The sequence below is a fragment of the Hippocampus zosterae genome, chromosome 2, assembly GCF_025434085.1.
Source record: "Hippocampus zosterae strain Florida chromosome 2, ASM2543408v3, whole genome shotgun sequence".
NCBI lineage: Eukaryota > Metazoa > Chordata > Actinopteri > Syngnathiformes > Syngnathidae > Hippocampus > Hippocampus zosterae.
Window position 1 is genome coordinate 33,048,367 of NC_067452.1, and position 18,338 is coordinate 33,066,704.

At 44.2% G+C, this 18,338-nt stretch overlaps 2 protein-coding genes across 4 annotated transcripts in view; one reads left to right on the plus strand and one right to left on the minus strand.

The window, feature by feature from the left end:
• The window catches only part of noc2l (NOC2-like nucleolar associated transcriptional repressor), an 18,116-nt gene extending 14,604 nt beyond the window's left edge, over positions 1 to 3,512 (plus strand). For both annotated transcript variants that reach the window (XM_052059759.1, XM_052059758.1), the window contains exons 17-18: positions 2,130 to 2,210; positions 3,249 to 3,512. In XM_052059759.1, coding sequence (XP_051915719.1) covers positions 2,130 to 2,210; positions 3,249 to 3,382 — 215 coding nt within the window. In that variant the 3' untranslated portion in view covers positions 3,383 to 3,512. The remainder of the gene's footprint in view (positions 1 to 2,129; positions 2,211 to 3,248) is intronic.
• A 4,295-nt stretch (positions 3,513 to 7,807) lies between these two features.
• Positions 7,808 to 18,338, minus strand: part of samd11 (sterile alpha motif domain containing 11) — a 59,824-nt gene continuing 49,293 nt past the window's right edge. Inside the window, exons 8-12 of one of the 2 annotated variants that reach the window (XM_052059733.1) lie at positions 16,199 to 16,314; positions 14,229 to 14,307; positions 13,354 to 14,111; positions 12,078 to 12,211; positions 7,808 to 9,596 (exon numbers count right to left, since the gene is read on the minus strand). In XM_052059733.1, coding sequence (XP_051915693.1) covers positions 9,336 to 9,596; positions 12,078 to 12,211; positions 13,354 to 14,111; positions 14,229 to 14,307; positions 16,199 to 16,314 — 1,348 coding nt within the window. In that variant the 3' untranslated portion in view covers positions 7,808 to 9,335. The other variant, XM_052059734.1, reaches the window with a different exon arrangement.

Here is an 18,338-nt window from a genome sequence, read left to right on the forward strand (position 1 = left end):
TTCCGGAAAAGAAAGGCCTCCCTCAAAAGTCACACAAAAAGTTGAAGGTGGAAGCTTGGGTGGCACGTGATTAACTCTGCATTTGTTTTGCCCTTTTTTTTTTTTTTTTTTTGCTATAATTATACAAAGTGTCGTCCAACTGCTATACACATTCTCAATGGTTGTCAAAGCAAGTGTTTGATTGATTTAATGTTTTACTCAGATTTGGGAGGGTTACTTTAATAACGTGTATATTTGTGTACATCAAAATATATTGAAAATGGAAATATGACGATTGTGATTAGTGGTGTCAAAATGTATTGATGAATTAATTTTCTCAAATAATTGATTATCAAACGATTCAACAGCTCTCATTTAGGGCCATTGATTTACTTAAAATTATCCAAACCACTAATTTTTAATCACTAAACAATATCAAATAAACAATAACTGGCTAATTGTAATTGGCGGGGGGAAGGTTTTCTAATACACCTTGACCCACAATATAATTTTATTCGATTTTTTTGATTGATGGACTAATTGATACAATAATCTAGCATTTGATGTATTTGGTGACAGTCCTAAATAATGCAAAATGATGAATGGATGCGTCAAGCAATGCCTCAGAACGGATTGCATTCAACCTGCGAGGTCAACCTGTATGGCCAAGCAAAAAGAGAAGATAAAGTACCCACGTTGGCCTCTGGGGGGCGGTGTTTTGCTATATTTTGATTCATACAGAGAATAATTTCCAAAGATGATGTCAGCTAAAGTCTGCTTGTTGCCATAGAGGTTTTCTCTTATTTCGTTTTTTTTGTTTTGTTTTGTTTTGTTTTACTTTAGTGCTATGTAAAGTACATCAACCTGTAAACGTCCACCTTAGATTGGAGGAGAAAAAAATATATATCTTTTTGTGTCCTGAACTCCCGTTGCTGTTTTGTACCTTGTCCTTTTGGAGCAATTGTCTCCGGGCTTCACCTCGAAACACATCCACAGAAGTTGGGGCGGGAAAAGTGGCTGGTTTTTCGAGGTCACTGAGAAAAAGAGGAGTCGGCGGCAGTTTTTTTTCCCCCCTTTAATGCATCTGGACTTGATTGTCGGGAGAGTCCCCGCAAACGCACGTGCAGCCGTCCCCCTCCGTGCCTCCCACCCTCCCTTTTGGTTGCTCTTTTCCTCCGCCCAGTACAAACACAAACTGACCTCCGTCGACAGGAAGTACGGGCTCGGCTCCCCTGCGGGAGTTCTTAATTCAAACCAGACCAGTGGAACAGCCAGAGGTGGCGGCTTCCTCTCTTGCTTTCATTGGCGCGCACACGCACAGATGACAGCACACGAATACAAACCTCGTTGTCCAGTCTTGAGTCTTCAGAAGCTTCTTTGTTGACACGGTCAGCCCTGGAACTTGCAGGAGAGGCTAATGATGTGGTGTATGTGTGTGGTGCTTTGGCGTAGGGAAAAGGGGCTGTGGGTGGGGGAGGGCTTGGAAGTCCTCCGGGTCATTTGGGGGGAAACTTTAAAGGTAGCAATAGTGGAGCAGTGAGAAAATCAGAGTGAGTAGCACGAGGCCACTGATTTTAGATGGCGAGAGAAGTGCCTGATATTTTTCTCCGTGTTTGTGTCTGCATTTAATATATGTGTGTGCGCGCGCGTGTGCGTGCAAACAGTGTAGCAGACTGGAGGAACCGCTCCACCGTGTGTGCATGCGTCTCGGCAACTCCCTCATCATACCTCAACTTCAAAGCCTGTGAACCCCCGTTGTCCCTTTGGCTATTTCACACACACACATGCACACACAACCTCCATCATAAGTGTTGCTACGAAACCTGCCAGCATTTGCTATATATAGGCCGTGAGCCGAAGATGTCTGAAATTGCCAGTAGTAAACTGTCATGGGTGTTTGTGCAGTACAAGCGGCAGTGGCTGTAATCGACTTTGGGTTCCATCTCTGGGACGAGTGGGGGAAGCACACACGCAAGCACGCAGAAACGCTTTGCAGCTGCCTCTGATGCTTGGCCCACATCGAGGTGTCTCCAAAGAACGTCAGCCGTGTAGCAACGCAAACTTGAGAAAAGTCATGGGGGGGGGGGGAGAATTTGGTTTGTATCTGCTTGTAATGTTCTGTCTTTGCCGCTGTCTCTATCTGTGTCTAGATAAAAAAGGCAGCCATGATGATGACGACGATGACGACGAAGATCTTGAAGGACTGTCTGACACGAGTGACGGAGACTCAGGTGGGTGTGAAATGAGGAGCACAAGTTTGTATTATTTGTGTCTTTGCCCCTTTTGTGCCGCATTCAATGCAGCCACGACCAGTCTGATCGTAGCCTTTGTGATTAGAAAAATCACATTTTATCCAATCACAATTATGTCGGAATGTAATTAAACGTTCTGCCCTATCATGTTGTTATAACCCGGTATGCAACTGATATTTTTAACACAGCAGTACTCACAGCCCAAGGTTCAAAATATCAAAATAACAACCCCCTTTCGCACGCACACATACATTTTGGCTGTAATTTGCCATCGTTGCTGTGTAGTAAAACCCTTTACGCATTTAAAAACGAAACAATCTTTTTATACAAGCTTGGGTCACGCATTTACCGAGTTAAGTGTCACTCATGGGTGTTGAAGCTGCTCGGACGGCCCGTTGGCAGTGGATGTGAGAATTCATTTATTTATTTATTTTTATGGGGGGGATATATATATATTTTTTATATGCTTATAATATTTAAACAGTTTTTGTCATATTTTTCCTTTTTTGGTTAAAATATTTACAGTAGTTTTGTGGTGTTATGACTTTTCTAAAAACTATTTTTAGACTTTTTCTAATACATTTTTGATTTTGGCTCAGTCCTTTACACACACACACACACACACAGATACATACATATATATATATATATTTTTTTTTTCCCCTCTCGGTTTCTTTCTTGTAATATTTGTCTCATATTTATTATTTCCATGTATTTTAAATGACACTTGTAAAAGTAGGTCTTTGATTTCCAATTACAGCCGCGTGGCAGTCAAATGAACCGTTTTCTCCCTCCTAATAGTCCCTTTTTTTAGGGACACGTTGCAAAAATATTTCCCATAATTATCTGGAACCCAACTTCCAAGATTTCCGCAGATCAGACAATTGGCTGACAGTATTTTCTAAAATCAATCCAATTCAGGTTGTTAGAAAAGCAAGACAAAAATCGCCCAGCTGCCAAACTGTTTTCGTCATATCCAAACCGTAAACTCGCATTTCTTTCCGCGCTCCGTTCTAGATGAGGAAGAGGAGGACAAAGAGGATGAAAAGGTGTCAAAGGCCCCTCAGCCATTATCGTCCTCTGCTCTCATCAAGCTGGCCGAAGGAGACGAAGATGTGGTGGAGGACCTGGAACTGTCCGACGACGACTGAGAGGCTCATTTCGCAAAGCCACTTCACCGTTTAATAAGATGTCGTTTGCTTTTGACAGTTGAATTGACTTCTCTGTACAGTACAAATCCATTCTCATGTCCTTTTATAAACCATAAACAAGATGAAACAATCCCAGGTTTGCCTTGTGTAATATGGAAGCGGAAACCACTTTTGGAACCCCCAACCCTGTCTTCAAACCCAAATCTGCTACCCAGGCTTTGTCTTGTAACCCGAACATTTGATGCTCCACTTGCCTTTTTTTCTATGTAAGTATGCAAATTTCAAGCAGTAGTGCGCTTGCATGTCCATGTTGCACACCTCCGGGCTCCCTCAGGCCAGCGTGTAGGGAGGGAGAAAGGGTGGGGTGATTTGTGGTGGTGGGGGAGGTGGGGAGGGGTAGACTAGGCAGGAGGTGGGCGTCAAGGCCCGAGGCAGCGGAGGCGTGCCGGCCTGGCGGGGTGGCGTCTGATGCCATGCCAAGAAGCCGGGCCCAGGTGGGAGAGCGGCAACACAGGCTGCTGTGTTTCTCTGCCAAGTTCTCGCTGGGCCCGCTGTCTTCCTGCCTGCGTGCTCGCCGCTCGGCTTCCCTCGTCCAAACACCGAGCCTGGAAAAAAAAAGGTTTGTCCTCGGTGTTGCCTGAACACAACACCAATGCTTAGCAGTCGTTATTGTGCAATGTGTAACTCTGCTGGTAGTTTTTGAAAGCAACAAGAAAAAGAAAATATCTCATGAACCTAACGTGCTAGGGTGGGGGGGGGGAGTACTGGGAAAGATATTTTGGGGGGGAATCAGCCTAAAAAAAGTTTTGGAACACACAAAGCCATCTCTACTTAAAATTTGCTTCTGACTAGTTTTATTATTTCTTTACGAAAAATCTAATTATGCCAGCGACATATGATGGGCGGAAAATTTTAAAGGTCCATTATAAAGCAGAATCGCCAGCCAGTATTGAGCCACCCTTAAATGCAGTTTCGGATTTTTTTTTCAACACACAGCCTTGTTTTACAATTGCACACCGATGCGGAATTCCATTCATCACCCACACATCCACACACACGCCCGCGTGCGAGGTTCAATCAGGCCCGCAGGATAATTTAAAAACGAAATAAATGCATAAAAGACAATTAATATAAACAAGGTGCAATTCATTGAGTATCCGCTAGAGGACACTGTTTTGACCAGAGAAGAAGACGACCACAGCCTCAGTCCGTCACTGAGACAGACCCATGAAAGCAGACGCTGTCAATAGCACTCTCACATTTACACATTTAATAGTACTCTCCTTAGTTTGTAAGGTGTAGGCAAGCATTACATTTAGATTTATATACACGTCTAAATGGTTTAAAACTTCCTTTCTTTATAAATCTTGTTTAATCAAAGTGCAATAATATATTTTTCAATACCAATTACTTGTTAAAGTTTGTACAATCAATGGGATCAGTTGCAATGCATATATGTGAATGATAAAAGTAAATTGCACATTGGTTGAAGGAAATGTAAGGTGTTTCATGAAATGTTTTGTAAAAGATACGTTCATTAAATTTCAACATTTTTCAAATGTTCTTGTGCTTCTTTATACCAAAACAAAGGAAAGACATATTGTTTTGGTTGTTTATAGCAAAGTATGGTATCATTTTAATGGTCCGGCCCACTTGACATCTACCAAGGTCGTATGTGGCCCACCATGTGAAATGACTTTGACACCAGTGATGCGTTCGGCGTTTTTAGCCGAAAAAAACAACCATGTACACAAAAGCGTTTTTAGCCGAAAAACCTCCGACTATGTATAGTAAGGCGTTTTTAGCCAAAAAAACCCAACCATGTATATATAGTAAGGCGTTTTTAGCCGACCCCCCCCCCCAACTATGTATAGTCAGGTTTTTAGCCCCAAAAAAAACATGTATCAGAAGCCGTTTTTAGCCGAAAAAAACGACCACGTAAAGTGTTTTGAGCCGAAAAAAACGACCATGTATATATAGTAAGGCGTTTTAGCCAAAACCCCCCCTCCCCAACCATGTATAGTCAGGTGTTTTTAGCCCAAAAAAAACATGTATCGGAAGCCGTTTTTAGCCGAAAAAAACGACCACGTACAGTAAAGAGTTTTGAGCCGAAAAAAACGACCATGAAGAGTAGGGCGTTTTTAGCCGAAAAAAAAACGACCATGTGTGGTGAGGCGTTTTTAGACGAAAAAAAAACCCGACCATATATAGTCAGGCGTTTTTAGCCGAAAAAAACCTGACCATGTATAGTAAGGCGTTTTTCAACGAAAAAAAAACAACCATGTATATATGGTAAGGCGTTTTAACCCGAAAAAAACGACCATGTATAGTAAGGCGTTTTTAGCCGGAAAAAAAAACGACCATATTTAGTAAGGCGTTTTTAGATGAAAAAAAACGACCATGTATAGTAAGGCGTTTTAACCCGAAAAAAATCGACCATGTATAGAAAGGTGTTGTGACCCGAAAAAAACGACCATGAATAGTAAATCGTTTTAACAAAAAAAAAAATAAGGACCATGTATAGTAAGGCGTTTTTAGCCGAAAAAAACCGACCACTGATAGTAAGGCGTTTTTCGACGAAAATAACGACCATGTATAATAAGGCATTTTTAGACCAAAAAAATGACCATAATAGTAAGGCGTTTTAACAAAAACAAAAAAAAAACGACCGTGTATAGTAAGGCGTTTTTAGCCGAAAAAAACGACCACTTATAGTAAGGCGTTTTAACAAAAACAAAAATAACCGACCGTGTATAGTAAGGCGTTTTTAGCCGAAAAAAATGACCACTTATAGTAAGGCGTTTTTCGACGAAAATAACGACCATGTATAATAAGGCGTTTTTAGACGAAAAAAATGACCGTGTATAGTAAGGCATTTTTAGCCGAAAAAATGCCCATGTATAGTAAGCCGTTTTTAGCCGAAAAAAACCCCATGTATAGTAAGGCGTTTTTTGCCGAAATAAACCCCGACCATGGTATAGTAAGGTGTTTTTAGCCCAAAAAAAGACCATGGATAGTAAGGCGCTTTTAGGTCGAACAAAACGAAAAAAACCCACCATGTATTGTAAGGCGTTTTTTGCCGAAAAAAAAACAACCATGTATAATAAGGCGTTTTTTGCAGAAAAAAAAACGACCATGTATAGTAAGGTGTTTTTAGTCGAAAAAACCGACCATGTAGAGTAAGGCATTTTTAGCTGAAAAAAAACGACCATATATAGTAAGGCGTTTTTCAACGAAAATAACGACCATGTTTAGCAAGGCGTTTTTAGCCGAACAAAAATGACCATGTATAGTAAGGTGTTTTAGGCCAAAAAAAATGACCATGAATAGTAAGGCGTTTTTAGTCGAACAAAAATGACCATGTATAATAAGGCGGTTTTTTTGCCGCAAAAAAACCCCGACCATGTATAGTAAGGTGTTTTTAGCCGAAAAAAACGACCATGTAAAGTAAGGATTTTTAACCCGAAAAAAAACAACCCTGTATAGGAAGCCGTAGGCGGGGGACACCCTGAACCGGTTGCCAGCCAATCGCAGGGCACGCACAGACGAACAACCATCCGCACTCACACTCACACCTCGGGACAATTTTGAGTGTTTAAGCAGCCTGCCATGCATGTTTTCGGAATGCGGGAGGAAACCGGAGTACCCGGAGAAAACCCACGCATGCCTGGGGAGAGCATGCGAACTCCACACAGGGAGGCCGGAGCTGGAATTGAACCCGGTACCTCTGCACTGTGAGGTCGACGCGCTACGACGCGCTAACCACTGGACCACCGGGCCGCCCCTTGTTGAACTATTATTATATCTTTGTTCCAGTTTTGCTGCATTTATACATTTTTGGGGGGGGGGGGGGACATTTTTGATTTTTTTCCAAAGTAAATGATGTGCCTCGCCTCAGTTGGGAAAAACGGCCTTACTTTTGCTATTGTAACTTCCATTTGAACCCCCCCCCCCCAAACTTTGTTGTTTGAAAACCTTACTTGAACCCATCGTAGACACGCAGAAGGTAGAGAAGAAAAAAGACAATGACGAAGAGAATCACCACAAGAGACAAAGGCGCCATTTCTTTATGATTTATTTCACCCGTGCGGTGAATAGAAAAATAGGATGAAGACAAAACCTTTAAAGGGACCATTTGAATCAATTGCTTGCGTGGATTGAAAAAAAAAAAGTCTTAAGAGCTCTGTGCCTTTCTTTGCCCTGCAACCAAAAGTAAAAGTATCTTTGGAATCCGTCTCAGGGGTTAATTATAATACATATAATTTGCTTTATTTACTAAGTCCTATAAATACTTTGTCCTCGTTTATATGCTACAGTAGCATTCGGGATTGGAGCGCCTTTTAATATTAGTTTAAAAAAAAAAGTCCAACAAAAAGGAGAGGAAAATATATGAACAAAAGTACCACAAAAGTCCAGCGAGTCACATTATTTCTTTTTTTTCTTTTCTCTTTTTTTTTTTAAGTCAAGAAAACTTTTTTGTTCTTTTCGTGCATCTACATTTAGCAAAAAATTGAAAGTACCACGTATGCAACCTTCAGGATATTTTCATTTCAAGCATGACTCTGTACAATTTTGCATGATTCGTCATTCTTCTTCTTCTTCTCATTATTATTATTTCAAACTCTCCCAACAGTAGTCAACACAAGTGTCCAAACGGTGTGAGCTATTGTTTCCAGCAACACGCGTGTTGTTGTACCAAGACTATTCGGACCACACTGAAAAGAAAAACAAAAAAAAAGAAATCAAATGAAGAGATACAGACCTGCCATATGTTTTGCAGAAGGAAATATTATTGTCTATTTGATCAAATACAGGTTCATGTGAATTTCTTGGCATTTTTCTTCTTGGACTAGGCAGATCTTTTTTTTTCTTTTTTTTAATTTGTATTTAAGTCATATAATGTTTGAATTTATTGCTTCTCATTACTTAATTGAAAAGTTTGGTGTTATTTGGACGATTCTCGTAATTTCAATGTCATAACAGTTGGCTTCTTGCGTGTTATTCTTGTGACATTTGACCTTCGTAATAATCTATTATTGGTCATGATAACTTTTTTCTTGTAATCCATCCATCGGTTTTTGATCATTTTTATCCCGCTCAAGGTCAACGGGGATCTGGAACGACTCTGGGGTCGACTACACCCAAGGCTACTCTTTACTCGTCCATTTTTTTTTCTTGCAATATGAAAAGGACCCAAATTCAGAGCGACCTCTCATAAATCTAGGGTTTTATTGATGTATTTTTTAGCGAATGACGAATTGCGATTTGTGATTCCTGTCAGTGCGGTCCGAATACAGTCCTTTCTCAATACCATCGAGTGCTTCATTATTCCCCGCTCTCTCTTTCTCTCTGTCTGACAGCCTTCATGCAAACAGAAGCAGAAACATGGTTTCAATTCCACTCATCCGGTCATCTTTGGTATCGGGACAGTGGAATGCATAGTTGCTGTGAAAAGACGGAGCTCGTTTTAGCGTGGCGCCGCTCCGGCCTCGGAGATGACGAGGACGAGGACGACAGCTTCCCTAAAGCCGGAGGAGGAGGAGGACGGGGAGAGGGGAGAGGGGAGATGAGTCTTATTCCTGGATTGTGCGGGGCTTGCAGTGGACAGGTACAGAAAAGAAGGTGGAAAAAGAAATCCAGCACAGGAACGAAGGAAGGAAGGAAGGGACGAAGGAAGGACAGACGGCATATTCCGCTGGCGTTGGCTTGTCTGACTTGCAAGAATGTGGCGTTCGTGGCCTCTTTTTGGCATGCTGTCTGTGACCAGCTGTCTCTTTTTTTGCGCCTCGTGCGTCTCCCGAGCCACTTTCTTTGGATTCGGCTCAGACACAACCTCTGGACAGGAACTCAGTCCATGTCGTCCTCCACGTTGCCCTCCCCCACTCCACCCCCGTCCCGTCCATTTCTGTTTTAAGGCCTGGAAGTTCAAGCGAACCCTGTGACGAGGGAGCCCTTATCTTCCCACCGCCGTGGAGCCGTTGGTCTTCTCCCGCTTGGGTGAGGAGCAGCCCGGGGTGGGCCCGCCGAAAGGAGAAGGGCTTCCGCTTGTGGAGGCGGGTCTCTGGAGGAGGGAGAGGGGCAAGGAGGGGGTGTCGGCGGGCACCCCCGGGGCCTCCCCGTCCCGCTCCGAAGGGCGCAGGGCGGCCGACGGCGGGAACGGGAAGGCCAGCGGGAATCCAGTCATGTAGAAAAGTCTGCCGATGCGCCGCGCCACCTGAGCCGATGAGAGGAGGAAACAGGGCTCAGCAATGGCAGAGACATGCTGCTTACATTTTGAGTTCAGACACAAAGAGAGAGAGAGAAGGCTTGTTTTTCAGGGCAGGCTACATGTGGGGAATCTACGCTACGCTGGCTGACTTTCTCGGGTCTACTGTCTGGCACACAAGGACACACGCACAGCTGCAGTGTGTGTACCTGCGAGCGAATCCTGAGGGCAGGGCCCAACTTTAGTGCCATGATGCCAAGCAGGTGCTCCTCAGTGAGCAGAGCTAATGTCTCCCCATCAATGACCTGTTCCCGGAAAACCTGGCGGAGACACAGCCGCTTCAGCCGCAGACACGCACGCAAGCACACAACCCACTCACACACTCGCGATACTCACGACCAACAACGCAAATTTATTTTTTCTATTTTTTTTTCTCGTTCCGTGCGTGCTGTTTATTATTACTGTCATTCCAAAAGATTAACATGGCTATTTTAACCTCAAAATCAAAATCTTCATGTTGTTTTGGGATCTCCTGTCTTGAACCAGACGTACTATTCAGCACCTCAGAAATGCCGCAAATTCAATAAAGGACAATTTTAAGTTCTTTGCAACCTACCAAATGTCTTGAAACACTGCTGTGCATAATAATTTGGAACAGTATTTTTTCCATAAAAAAACATATTTTTGAGGAAAATACTGTCATCATTGGGAGGTGTGCTTGGAAAACATTCAAATTATTCTCTTCCAGTCGATGACTTCAAAATAGATAAGAGATATGAGAAGAACTAGATCAGTTGTTTACTTCATCCTACTCCCTTGAACATAATACCGTAACTGTGTTGAATGAAGACTGATTTCTTTCTTTTTACTTTTTTATCTACCTTATTTTCTGTCAAATTATTACTGTATATGTTTTATGTTCAATAAACAAACAAACAAAATTATGCTGAGTGCCATTTGCAGAGACTTTATGAAAATCGGAGAAAAACATCCTTAGCAAATAATTTGGAACACGATGTAGTGTGTGTTCCTTCACCACCGGGGGCAGTATAATACAATGATAGGCACAAACGAAGAAGAGTTTCACAATTAAGTGACTCGGTAAGCCACAGTAACACTTTGCATTCCTAATTTTTCACGGAGGATAAATAATATCTCTAAACATTGTCTTTCTCTCCACGCGCTTGTGTCGAGGGGCATTTTGCGTCATGTGTTAAGCTTTAAACTCGCAGACATTCAAAGTCATGCGGTTGTTTTAATCACAACTTGTGATTCTTTTCCTTTTATTTTAGTTTGACAGTAAACTTCAACCACGATTGTCAATCATCAGCTTGAAACTTGTTTTCTGAAGAATATTTCACGATGTGCCAAACTGCTTCTTGTTGTCAAGTTACCACATAGCTTCAGCCCAAAACGCCACAAGATGCGGGCACCAGCCTGTCAAAATAGGAAAGTACTACTAGTGGTGTCAACGAAAAATGTTGGAGTGATTCATCCTGACCGTTTGCCTAGATGGAGATCTGCATGCACATACGGCACTTGTCCTTAGTTCTCGGTCCATCAACTTTAGACTCAATTTAAGTAAACTAATTAATTTTAGAACTACAGTGGGACCTCGATTTACGAAATTAATATGTTCTGGATGAATTTTCTGAACTAGCAAATTTTGTAAGTCGAGACGCGTTTTCCATGTAAATGCCCTAATCCGTTCCAAGCCACCCCAAATTTCAGACAGAAATGTTTTCTAAAGCATAACAATGCATCAAAATATGTAACAAACACGTTACAACGAGATTATTGCACAATAAATGAGAGTTGCGCATAATGTAAAAAACGAAGAACAGAGTAAAGAATAAAAATGTAACTTTCAACTCCGTCCCTGTCATTTTTTGCCCTCTTTAGCTTATGTTCTCTCTCAGAAGTGTTTTTTTGCCTGGCATTTTGTAAAGAACGGATCCAAGGACGTTTGCTTTTGTCGGCTTTCAACAATCCTTCGAAAATGTCCCTCAGCATAGTGAGCGATCGCCCGACTGCTGAACACTTTTTCTGGATGATTCACCTTTTACGTAAAACTATCGGAACACCTCATGGGCGAATGACGAGGACGCTGCATAGACACGTATCTATCTATTCATCTATCTACACACAGACACACACACACACACACACATACACACAAAAACACACTACACACATAATGAGGAGGTCTCCAAAAAAAAAAAAAACCATTCACATACAAAAGTGTACACATAGGGTTTGTGCACACACACATGCGCACGCAGACACACAAGCGCGCGCGCGCACACACACACACCCCAAGCGCAGACTTCTCAATCAAGTTGACTCATTGTACAAAACGACCATAAGGAGACGCGATGGTGATGACTGCACACTTCTATGGTTATTGGTCAGCCTGCCCCTGGCCTCCATTTGTCCTCCTTTCTCTCTCTCGCTTTCTCTCCTCCCGTCTTGTTGTGCTCACGGTCTCACCTGAGCGTATTCAGCACATCCTGCCAGGCTGCTTATGAAACCGCACACGTCCTCCACGCTCCACTTGCTTAAGTCCTCCACGGGGTTCGCTGGAACCGAGTCCTCCCCGTCCATGAAAAGACCTCCCACGGAGCCTGAAAGCAGCAGCGGTGGGGGTGGGGGGGGGGGAAAGACAAATCAATTAAAACACAAAAAGGCTGTCTGTTTCTTCACATTTGTTGCAGATTCATCGAATGAAAGTCACAGGAACGACACATGAACAGTGCTGCCTTGACTTACGAGCAGAAAACCGAGTCGTTTTGTGCATTTTTTTCACAAAAATCAACTCACTAAAAAATGTAAACATGAGTGAAGTACTATGTTTGTTCCGCAAAAAAAAAATTGCGAGGCCAACTACATTGTAGTATAGAGCTGTATAACTCCAGGTGTAATGACAAATATGCGATATCTACCTTTTTGTGGTTAATGGCGACATCACAACTTAAAAATACAGGCAGCCCTTACATTTTGGCCGTTTGGCTTCTGCGGAGTCACTTATTTACAGATTTTTTTTTTATCTGTATTTTTGGAGGAGGGGTATATTTCGTCAGAAATTGAATGTTTATCTCTGTTTTTGAAGAATATTTTGGTTTTGGAATTCTTTTTTCAAACAATATTTTTTCTTTCAAATCAAGGGGCCACTTGGAGTGCGGTCGGTGCGACATGCGGCCCGCGAGCCGCCGGTTGTTCACCCCTGTTGTATGTGAACAAACCCCTGCATGGCCCTGGTGGTGGCGTGCTCTGTGTTAGGGTCAAAGGCAGGCCCCCCAAACAGGGCAGCCAGATACGCACAAGTTGTGACGCTAATGGTTTTCACATGCTGCCTTTTTTTTTTGCCTCTTATGTGTGTGTGGGCGGCCCGGTAGTCCAGTGGTTAGCACGTCGGCTTCACAGTGCAGGGGTACCGGGTTCGATTCCAGCTCCGGCCTCCCTGTGTGGAGTTTGCATGTTCTCCCCGGGCCTGCGTGGGTTTTCTCCGGGTGCTCCCCACATTCCAAAAACATGCATGGCGGGCTGATTGAACACTCTAAATTGTCCCTAGGTGTGAGTGTGAGCGTGAATGGTTGTTCGTCTCTGTGTGCCCTGTGATTGGCTGGCAACCAATTCAGGGTGTCCCCCGCCTGCTGCCCGAAGGCAGCTGGGATAGGCTCCAGCACCCCCCGCGACCCTAGTGAGGATCAAGCGGCTCGGAAGATGAATGGATGGGTGTGTGTGTGTGCGTGTGTGAGCTACTCACCCATGTGAAAGTAAGGATTGATGTATGGGAATCCAAAGGGCAACGACTGTCCTTGAAGAGCGGGCAGAGGTGGCACAAATCCAGGTGGAAGCTGGAGCTTGACATCGGACTTCCCCAGCGCCGAGGTGAATAAGTGGCGACTGGGCGAGTTGGTGCCGGCTGAACTACAAGATGCGTTGAGCCGGCCCGAGCATTCTTGACTCTCCTTGGCGCTGTTGCACGGCCCCTTGCCGTCTCTTTCTCGACTGTCCTTGTGTTTGCTTTTCGATTTGGCAGCGGGGCCTTCCCGCCTCTCGTCGCATGTTTCCGTTTCACTGCCCGAGTCCTTCGTGTCCTCGTCGTCTCCCTCGCTTCCTCTGTCCTCTCTTCTTCTTTTGCGATGGCCAGCGCGGAGCTCGGGCTGAGGGCCGCGGTGGGCGGCCTTCTTGGAATCGGCGTCAGAACCGGTTGTGAAGCTCTGGGCTTGGGCTTCTTTGTGGGTAGACGACGTCTTGGGCTGCTCCTGCTGGTCGGCGCTTAGGAGGGGCGCCGTGGCCCCGTGTCGAAGCACCAGCATGGCATTGGAGCGGCGGACCAGTTCCTCTCGGAGAGGATGACCCTCCGGGATGTCTTGGAGGCTCCGCAGGGCCGGGTGGTCCAAGGGCAGGCTGGCGGGGAGGGCGGCCAGCGGGTCGGAGCTCAGCAATTGCTGCTGCTGCTGTCGCTGGTGGAGACTCTCCAACTCCTTCTGTCTCAAAAGCTCGGCTGACATCTCAAGTCTAGGCGGGCAAACGCACACACGATCCCGTCGAGTCAGATGTCAGCATTTTACAAGGAGAAATGTCCATCTGAATCTAAAATCCAACACACACACAACTTTTGTCGCACAAACACACCTTGCGAGATTCTGCTTCCTCAGCATTTCCTGCTGCCGCACAAAGATTTCGGCTTGAGCTGGTTGCAGGAAACCATAGCCTGGTGTTGAAAAGGGGAGAAAAAAGAAAACAGTTCAGGGTTCATATTTTTCAAAATGGTGAATGATATACTTGCATCATATATACCGACAGCCAAAGCGTTGGATAAAAAAAAAAAAAAGAAAATCTGCCTTTACATACAAAGCTTCACGAGGGTCCGTACGTGAGAACAAAGCTGCCAATATGAGGCAGTGCAGTTACAGTGATCCCTCGCTATTTTGTGGTTCGTTTATCGCGGCTTCGGTGGATCTGGGATTTTTTCAAACATATTAAAAAAAATAAATAAATAAATCATATACATGAAGTACAGTGTATATGTTGCTCTATGTGACTTGCTGTTGTTTTGCTGACTTTCGCAGCTTCTCGCGGACCGTTTGCGGACTTTTAGCGGACTTAAAAAATAATAATAATACTAATGGGCGGCCCATGGGCGGTAGTCCAGTGGTTAGCACGTCGGCTTCACAGTGCAGAGGTTCGATTCCAGCTCCGGCCTCCCTGTGTGGAGTTTGCATGTTCTCCCCAGGCCTGCGTGGGTTTTCTCCGGGTGCTCCGGTTTCCTCCCACATTCCAAAAACATGCATGGCAGGCTGATTGAACACTCTAAATTGTCCCTAGGTGTGAGTGTGAGTGCGAATGGTTGTTCGTTTCTGTGTGCCCTGCGATTGGCTGGCAACCGATTCAGGGTGCCCCCCGCCTACTGCCCGAAGACAGCTGGGATAGGCTCCAGCAGCCCCCGCGACCCTAGTGAGGATCAAGCGGTTCGGAAGATGAATGAATAATACTAATGTAAAAAAAAATATTTTACTGGTCGTTACTTCGCAGATTTTCGTTTATCGTGGGTGGTTTTGGTCCCCATTAACCGCAATAAACAAGGGATTACTGTATACCCAACAAACTACAGTCTAACCGTCCTAATGAAAATAACGCCCAAAGTAGTCATCATGTTCTCACTTCACATAAAAAGTTTTGCTTTTTATTGTGTTTTCTCATTTCAATTTTGTTTTGGTGCTCATTCGTTGCATAGAACAATGAAACCTTCGCGCGCTATTCATCTTTATACAGCGTACAATACTCGCTTTTTTTCCCCTGGATTATTCTTATAATTAAATTCACACTGAGCGGACGAGACATCATGTAGTCAAAGTAGCCTGCGCCTCTTTACGCAAGGTGACTTTCATCCTCCGCTTCTCTCGACAGACAGTGCGTGTCACCAAAGTTTACTGCTGAGGACGGAGAGTTTTATGATTGAGCGGTGAGCCTAATTTTACAAATGTATGCTTGTTAAGATTCTGTAAATATTACTTCAACGTATTATCTTGGCATTGCGCAAAAGCGACAACAACAACCAAAAAAAAAATCCTCGAGTTGATCGGGTTGACTTCATTCAGACATGTACATCGCTTGCACATGACTGAATTGCGTTCCGTTAACTTTTACCGCTTGAATATTTTGGAGAAGAAGAAAGTGAAGAATTATATTGATTTATTTATAATTTCGGAGAGTGTGGCAATCGATATATGCTGCTGCTTTTTGTTCAGACAGCACAGATTTGATTTCCAGGCCAGTTTCCCAAATAGACAGCCACTGCAGGTTGGAAGGTGGATGCAAAAATAAATATAATAATAAATAAATAAATAAATAAATCATCCAAGTGACTCACTCACGGCAACAAGCAACTTCAACGTTTATTTGAAGACGGTGAGGGCTTGAATCTGAGCGAACCGATTGGAAATTGGAAGAAATCGAAGGAAGGCCAGCGTTGTCGTGTGTGTGTGTGTGTGTGTGTGTGCGTGACCTTCGATGTTCCTCTGTGTATCAACGACCACACGCTGGGAACCAACGCAAATATTAGCATGCTGACAAAGGTGTTAAACTGTCAAATGCTGACTCACCAGGGGCCTGGCAGAGCGCTGAGGGCAAGCCGAGGAAAGGAGCCCGCAAGTGAGGTCCTAGCGCGATGTGAGGGGCCGTTGAAGGTGAAAGGAGGGGCGGAGGTTGGGACAGTTCTCTGCGGAGGCGAATAGGAAAAGAAAAGAAAAAAAAATTAACATTGGAATTTAAAGCCCCCTGCGTTCATTCCGACAACCGTGTTATTGTTTGTCCTCCCGTCGCCACGCGCCTCAGCCATTTTGTGTGCGTGCTGCCACATCGATGTGTACGGTGTATTTTTATCAGCCGTGTTCCAGAGGCCCCGACGTCGCCCCAGTGCCTCATCAGTCTTGTCAGGCTGCACCAAGCACCGCTGGCCATTGCTGTACCCTCCACTGCCGCCTCATACACACACACACACACACACACATACACACGCGCACACATTGGAGCCCCACACATAATGAGAGCTGAATGCACAATGCCAGTGTGTCATGCTCTGACAGCTGGGGCGGCCCCTGCATCTTGACCGGGGCCACGGGCTGAAGGACCTTCTAATTAACACTCATCCCGCCTCCATTCACCCTGTCACCCCCCCTACACTCCCCCTTTTTTGATGCCCCCATTCCCTCCCTCCCACTTTCCAAGCCAGCATTGATGCTGCTAAAAAGATGGCGCGTCCTGCAACCTCAACTTTTGAAAAGGCCTCTCCATTATCTCCCTCGTCCTTTGTCCTCGTCAAGGGGGGAAAGGCGCCTCTCACCTTTCTCCCACTCAGTGTCTCCCCTCTTTCTCTCTCTCTCTCTCTCTCTCTCTCTCTCTCTCTCTCTCTCTCTCTCTCTCTCTCAGTTTTTTAGAAGCAAACCATCTTTTTTGTTCTCAATGTCCTCTATGAAAAATGGGTGTGTTTGTGCCCTTCTTTTTGCCCTCTCTTCCCTGCCCTCCTCATCGCTCACCATTTCGTCAAGGTACGCTCCCCCTCATTCATTTTCCCAGTTATTTGTAAATCCTCACAGTTGGAAGGTGTTTTTTTTCTTTTTAAGATGACAGAATAATGAGGCACCTTGACCTTGTGGCTGTGTCAAAATGTGCCTTGGCGCTCGATGGCTGCTCGTTGGCAAAAAATTACTCCTGTCTCCGTTGGAGCCTTTCAGTCAGGAGTGCCGCAAACAACTATTTAGTCGACTAGTCAACGATTGTCGAGCATACGTAAATCACAACATATTGCATCACCAAGCAGCTGCTCCAATATAACCATCATTAGCTTAAAGCTTAAATTGTTCGACGCATGTGCAAATTAAAAATAAAGACAATTCAGATGAAAGTACTTTAAACTCTTCATTAAAATTTGTAGCTTGTATTAGCACCCCTGACATGCCGATAAATTATGGTGCAATTTAAGATCAAGGTGGAGTTGGCAGCCATTTGCGAGAGCTTTTTTTGTTGCTTTTGTCTTTTGCTTTGTCATATTGTATTTGTTGTCTTTCGTGAGGCCCCGTTGTGGACCGTTTTCAGTGTTTTGGCCACAACATTCGTCGAAGAACAAGAATATGCGCTTGACGATTCCGCCTTATCGGCATCACGCGTCTTACTAGCATTGATTCTGATTGGGAGGAATGTCGGAGCTATTTGACTGCTGCCCCTTGACAGCCCCGGTGAGCTTGTGTTTTTGGCGCCTGTAATCGGCGGTATTTTTCACAGCCCCATTTTGTTTAGCGGAGATGAGGGCGTTGTTGGACAGCGTGTGCTGGCTGGATAGATGGCTTGTGGAGCCGATGAGGAGAGAGGAGCTGGGCGCGGAGAGCGGATGCGTATTTGGACCTGAGAGTCGGCGCTTGGAATTGAAGCGGATTTGCACGGGAAGGGAGAAGCGAAACAATCTCTTTTTTTTCGATGGACGATGGATTGTATTAAATTGACCTTAACATTTTGTATTTGTATATTTCACTCTTCTCAAGCAATAAGCATTTTTTGACGATAGAAGAATGTGAAATCAGATGAGTTGAACTAGGAAAAGGCACTGTGCTAAAGAATACTAAACACTACTTTTTATAACACAAAATGTGTTTTTGTTCATTATTAGGTATCATTTAAAAGTATCAAATTAGTCTCCCAAATCAAAATGAGGTCATAATCCTCAAAGATTACGGATGGCCCAGATTA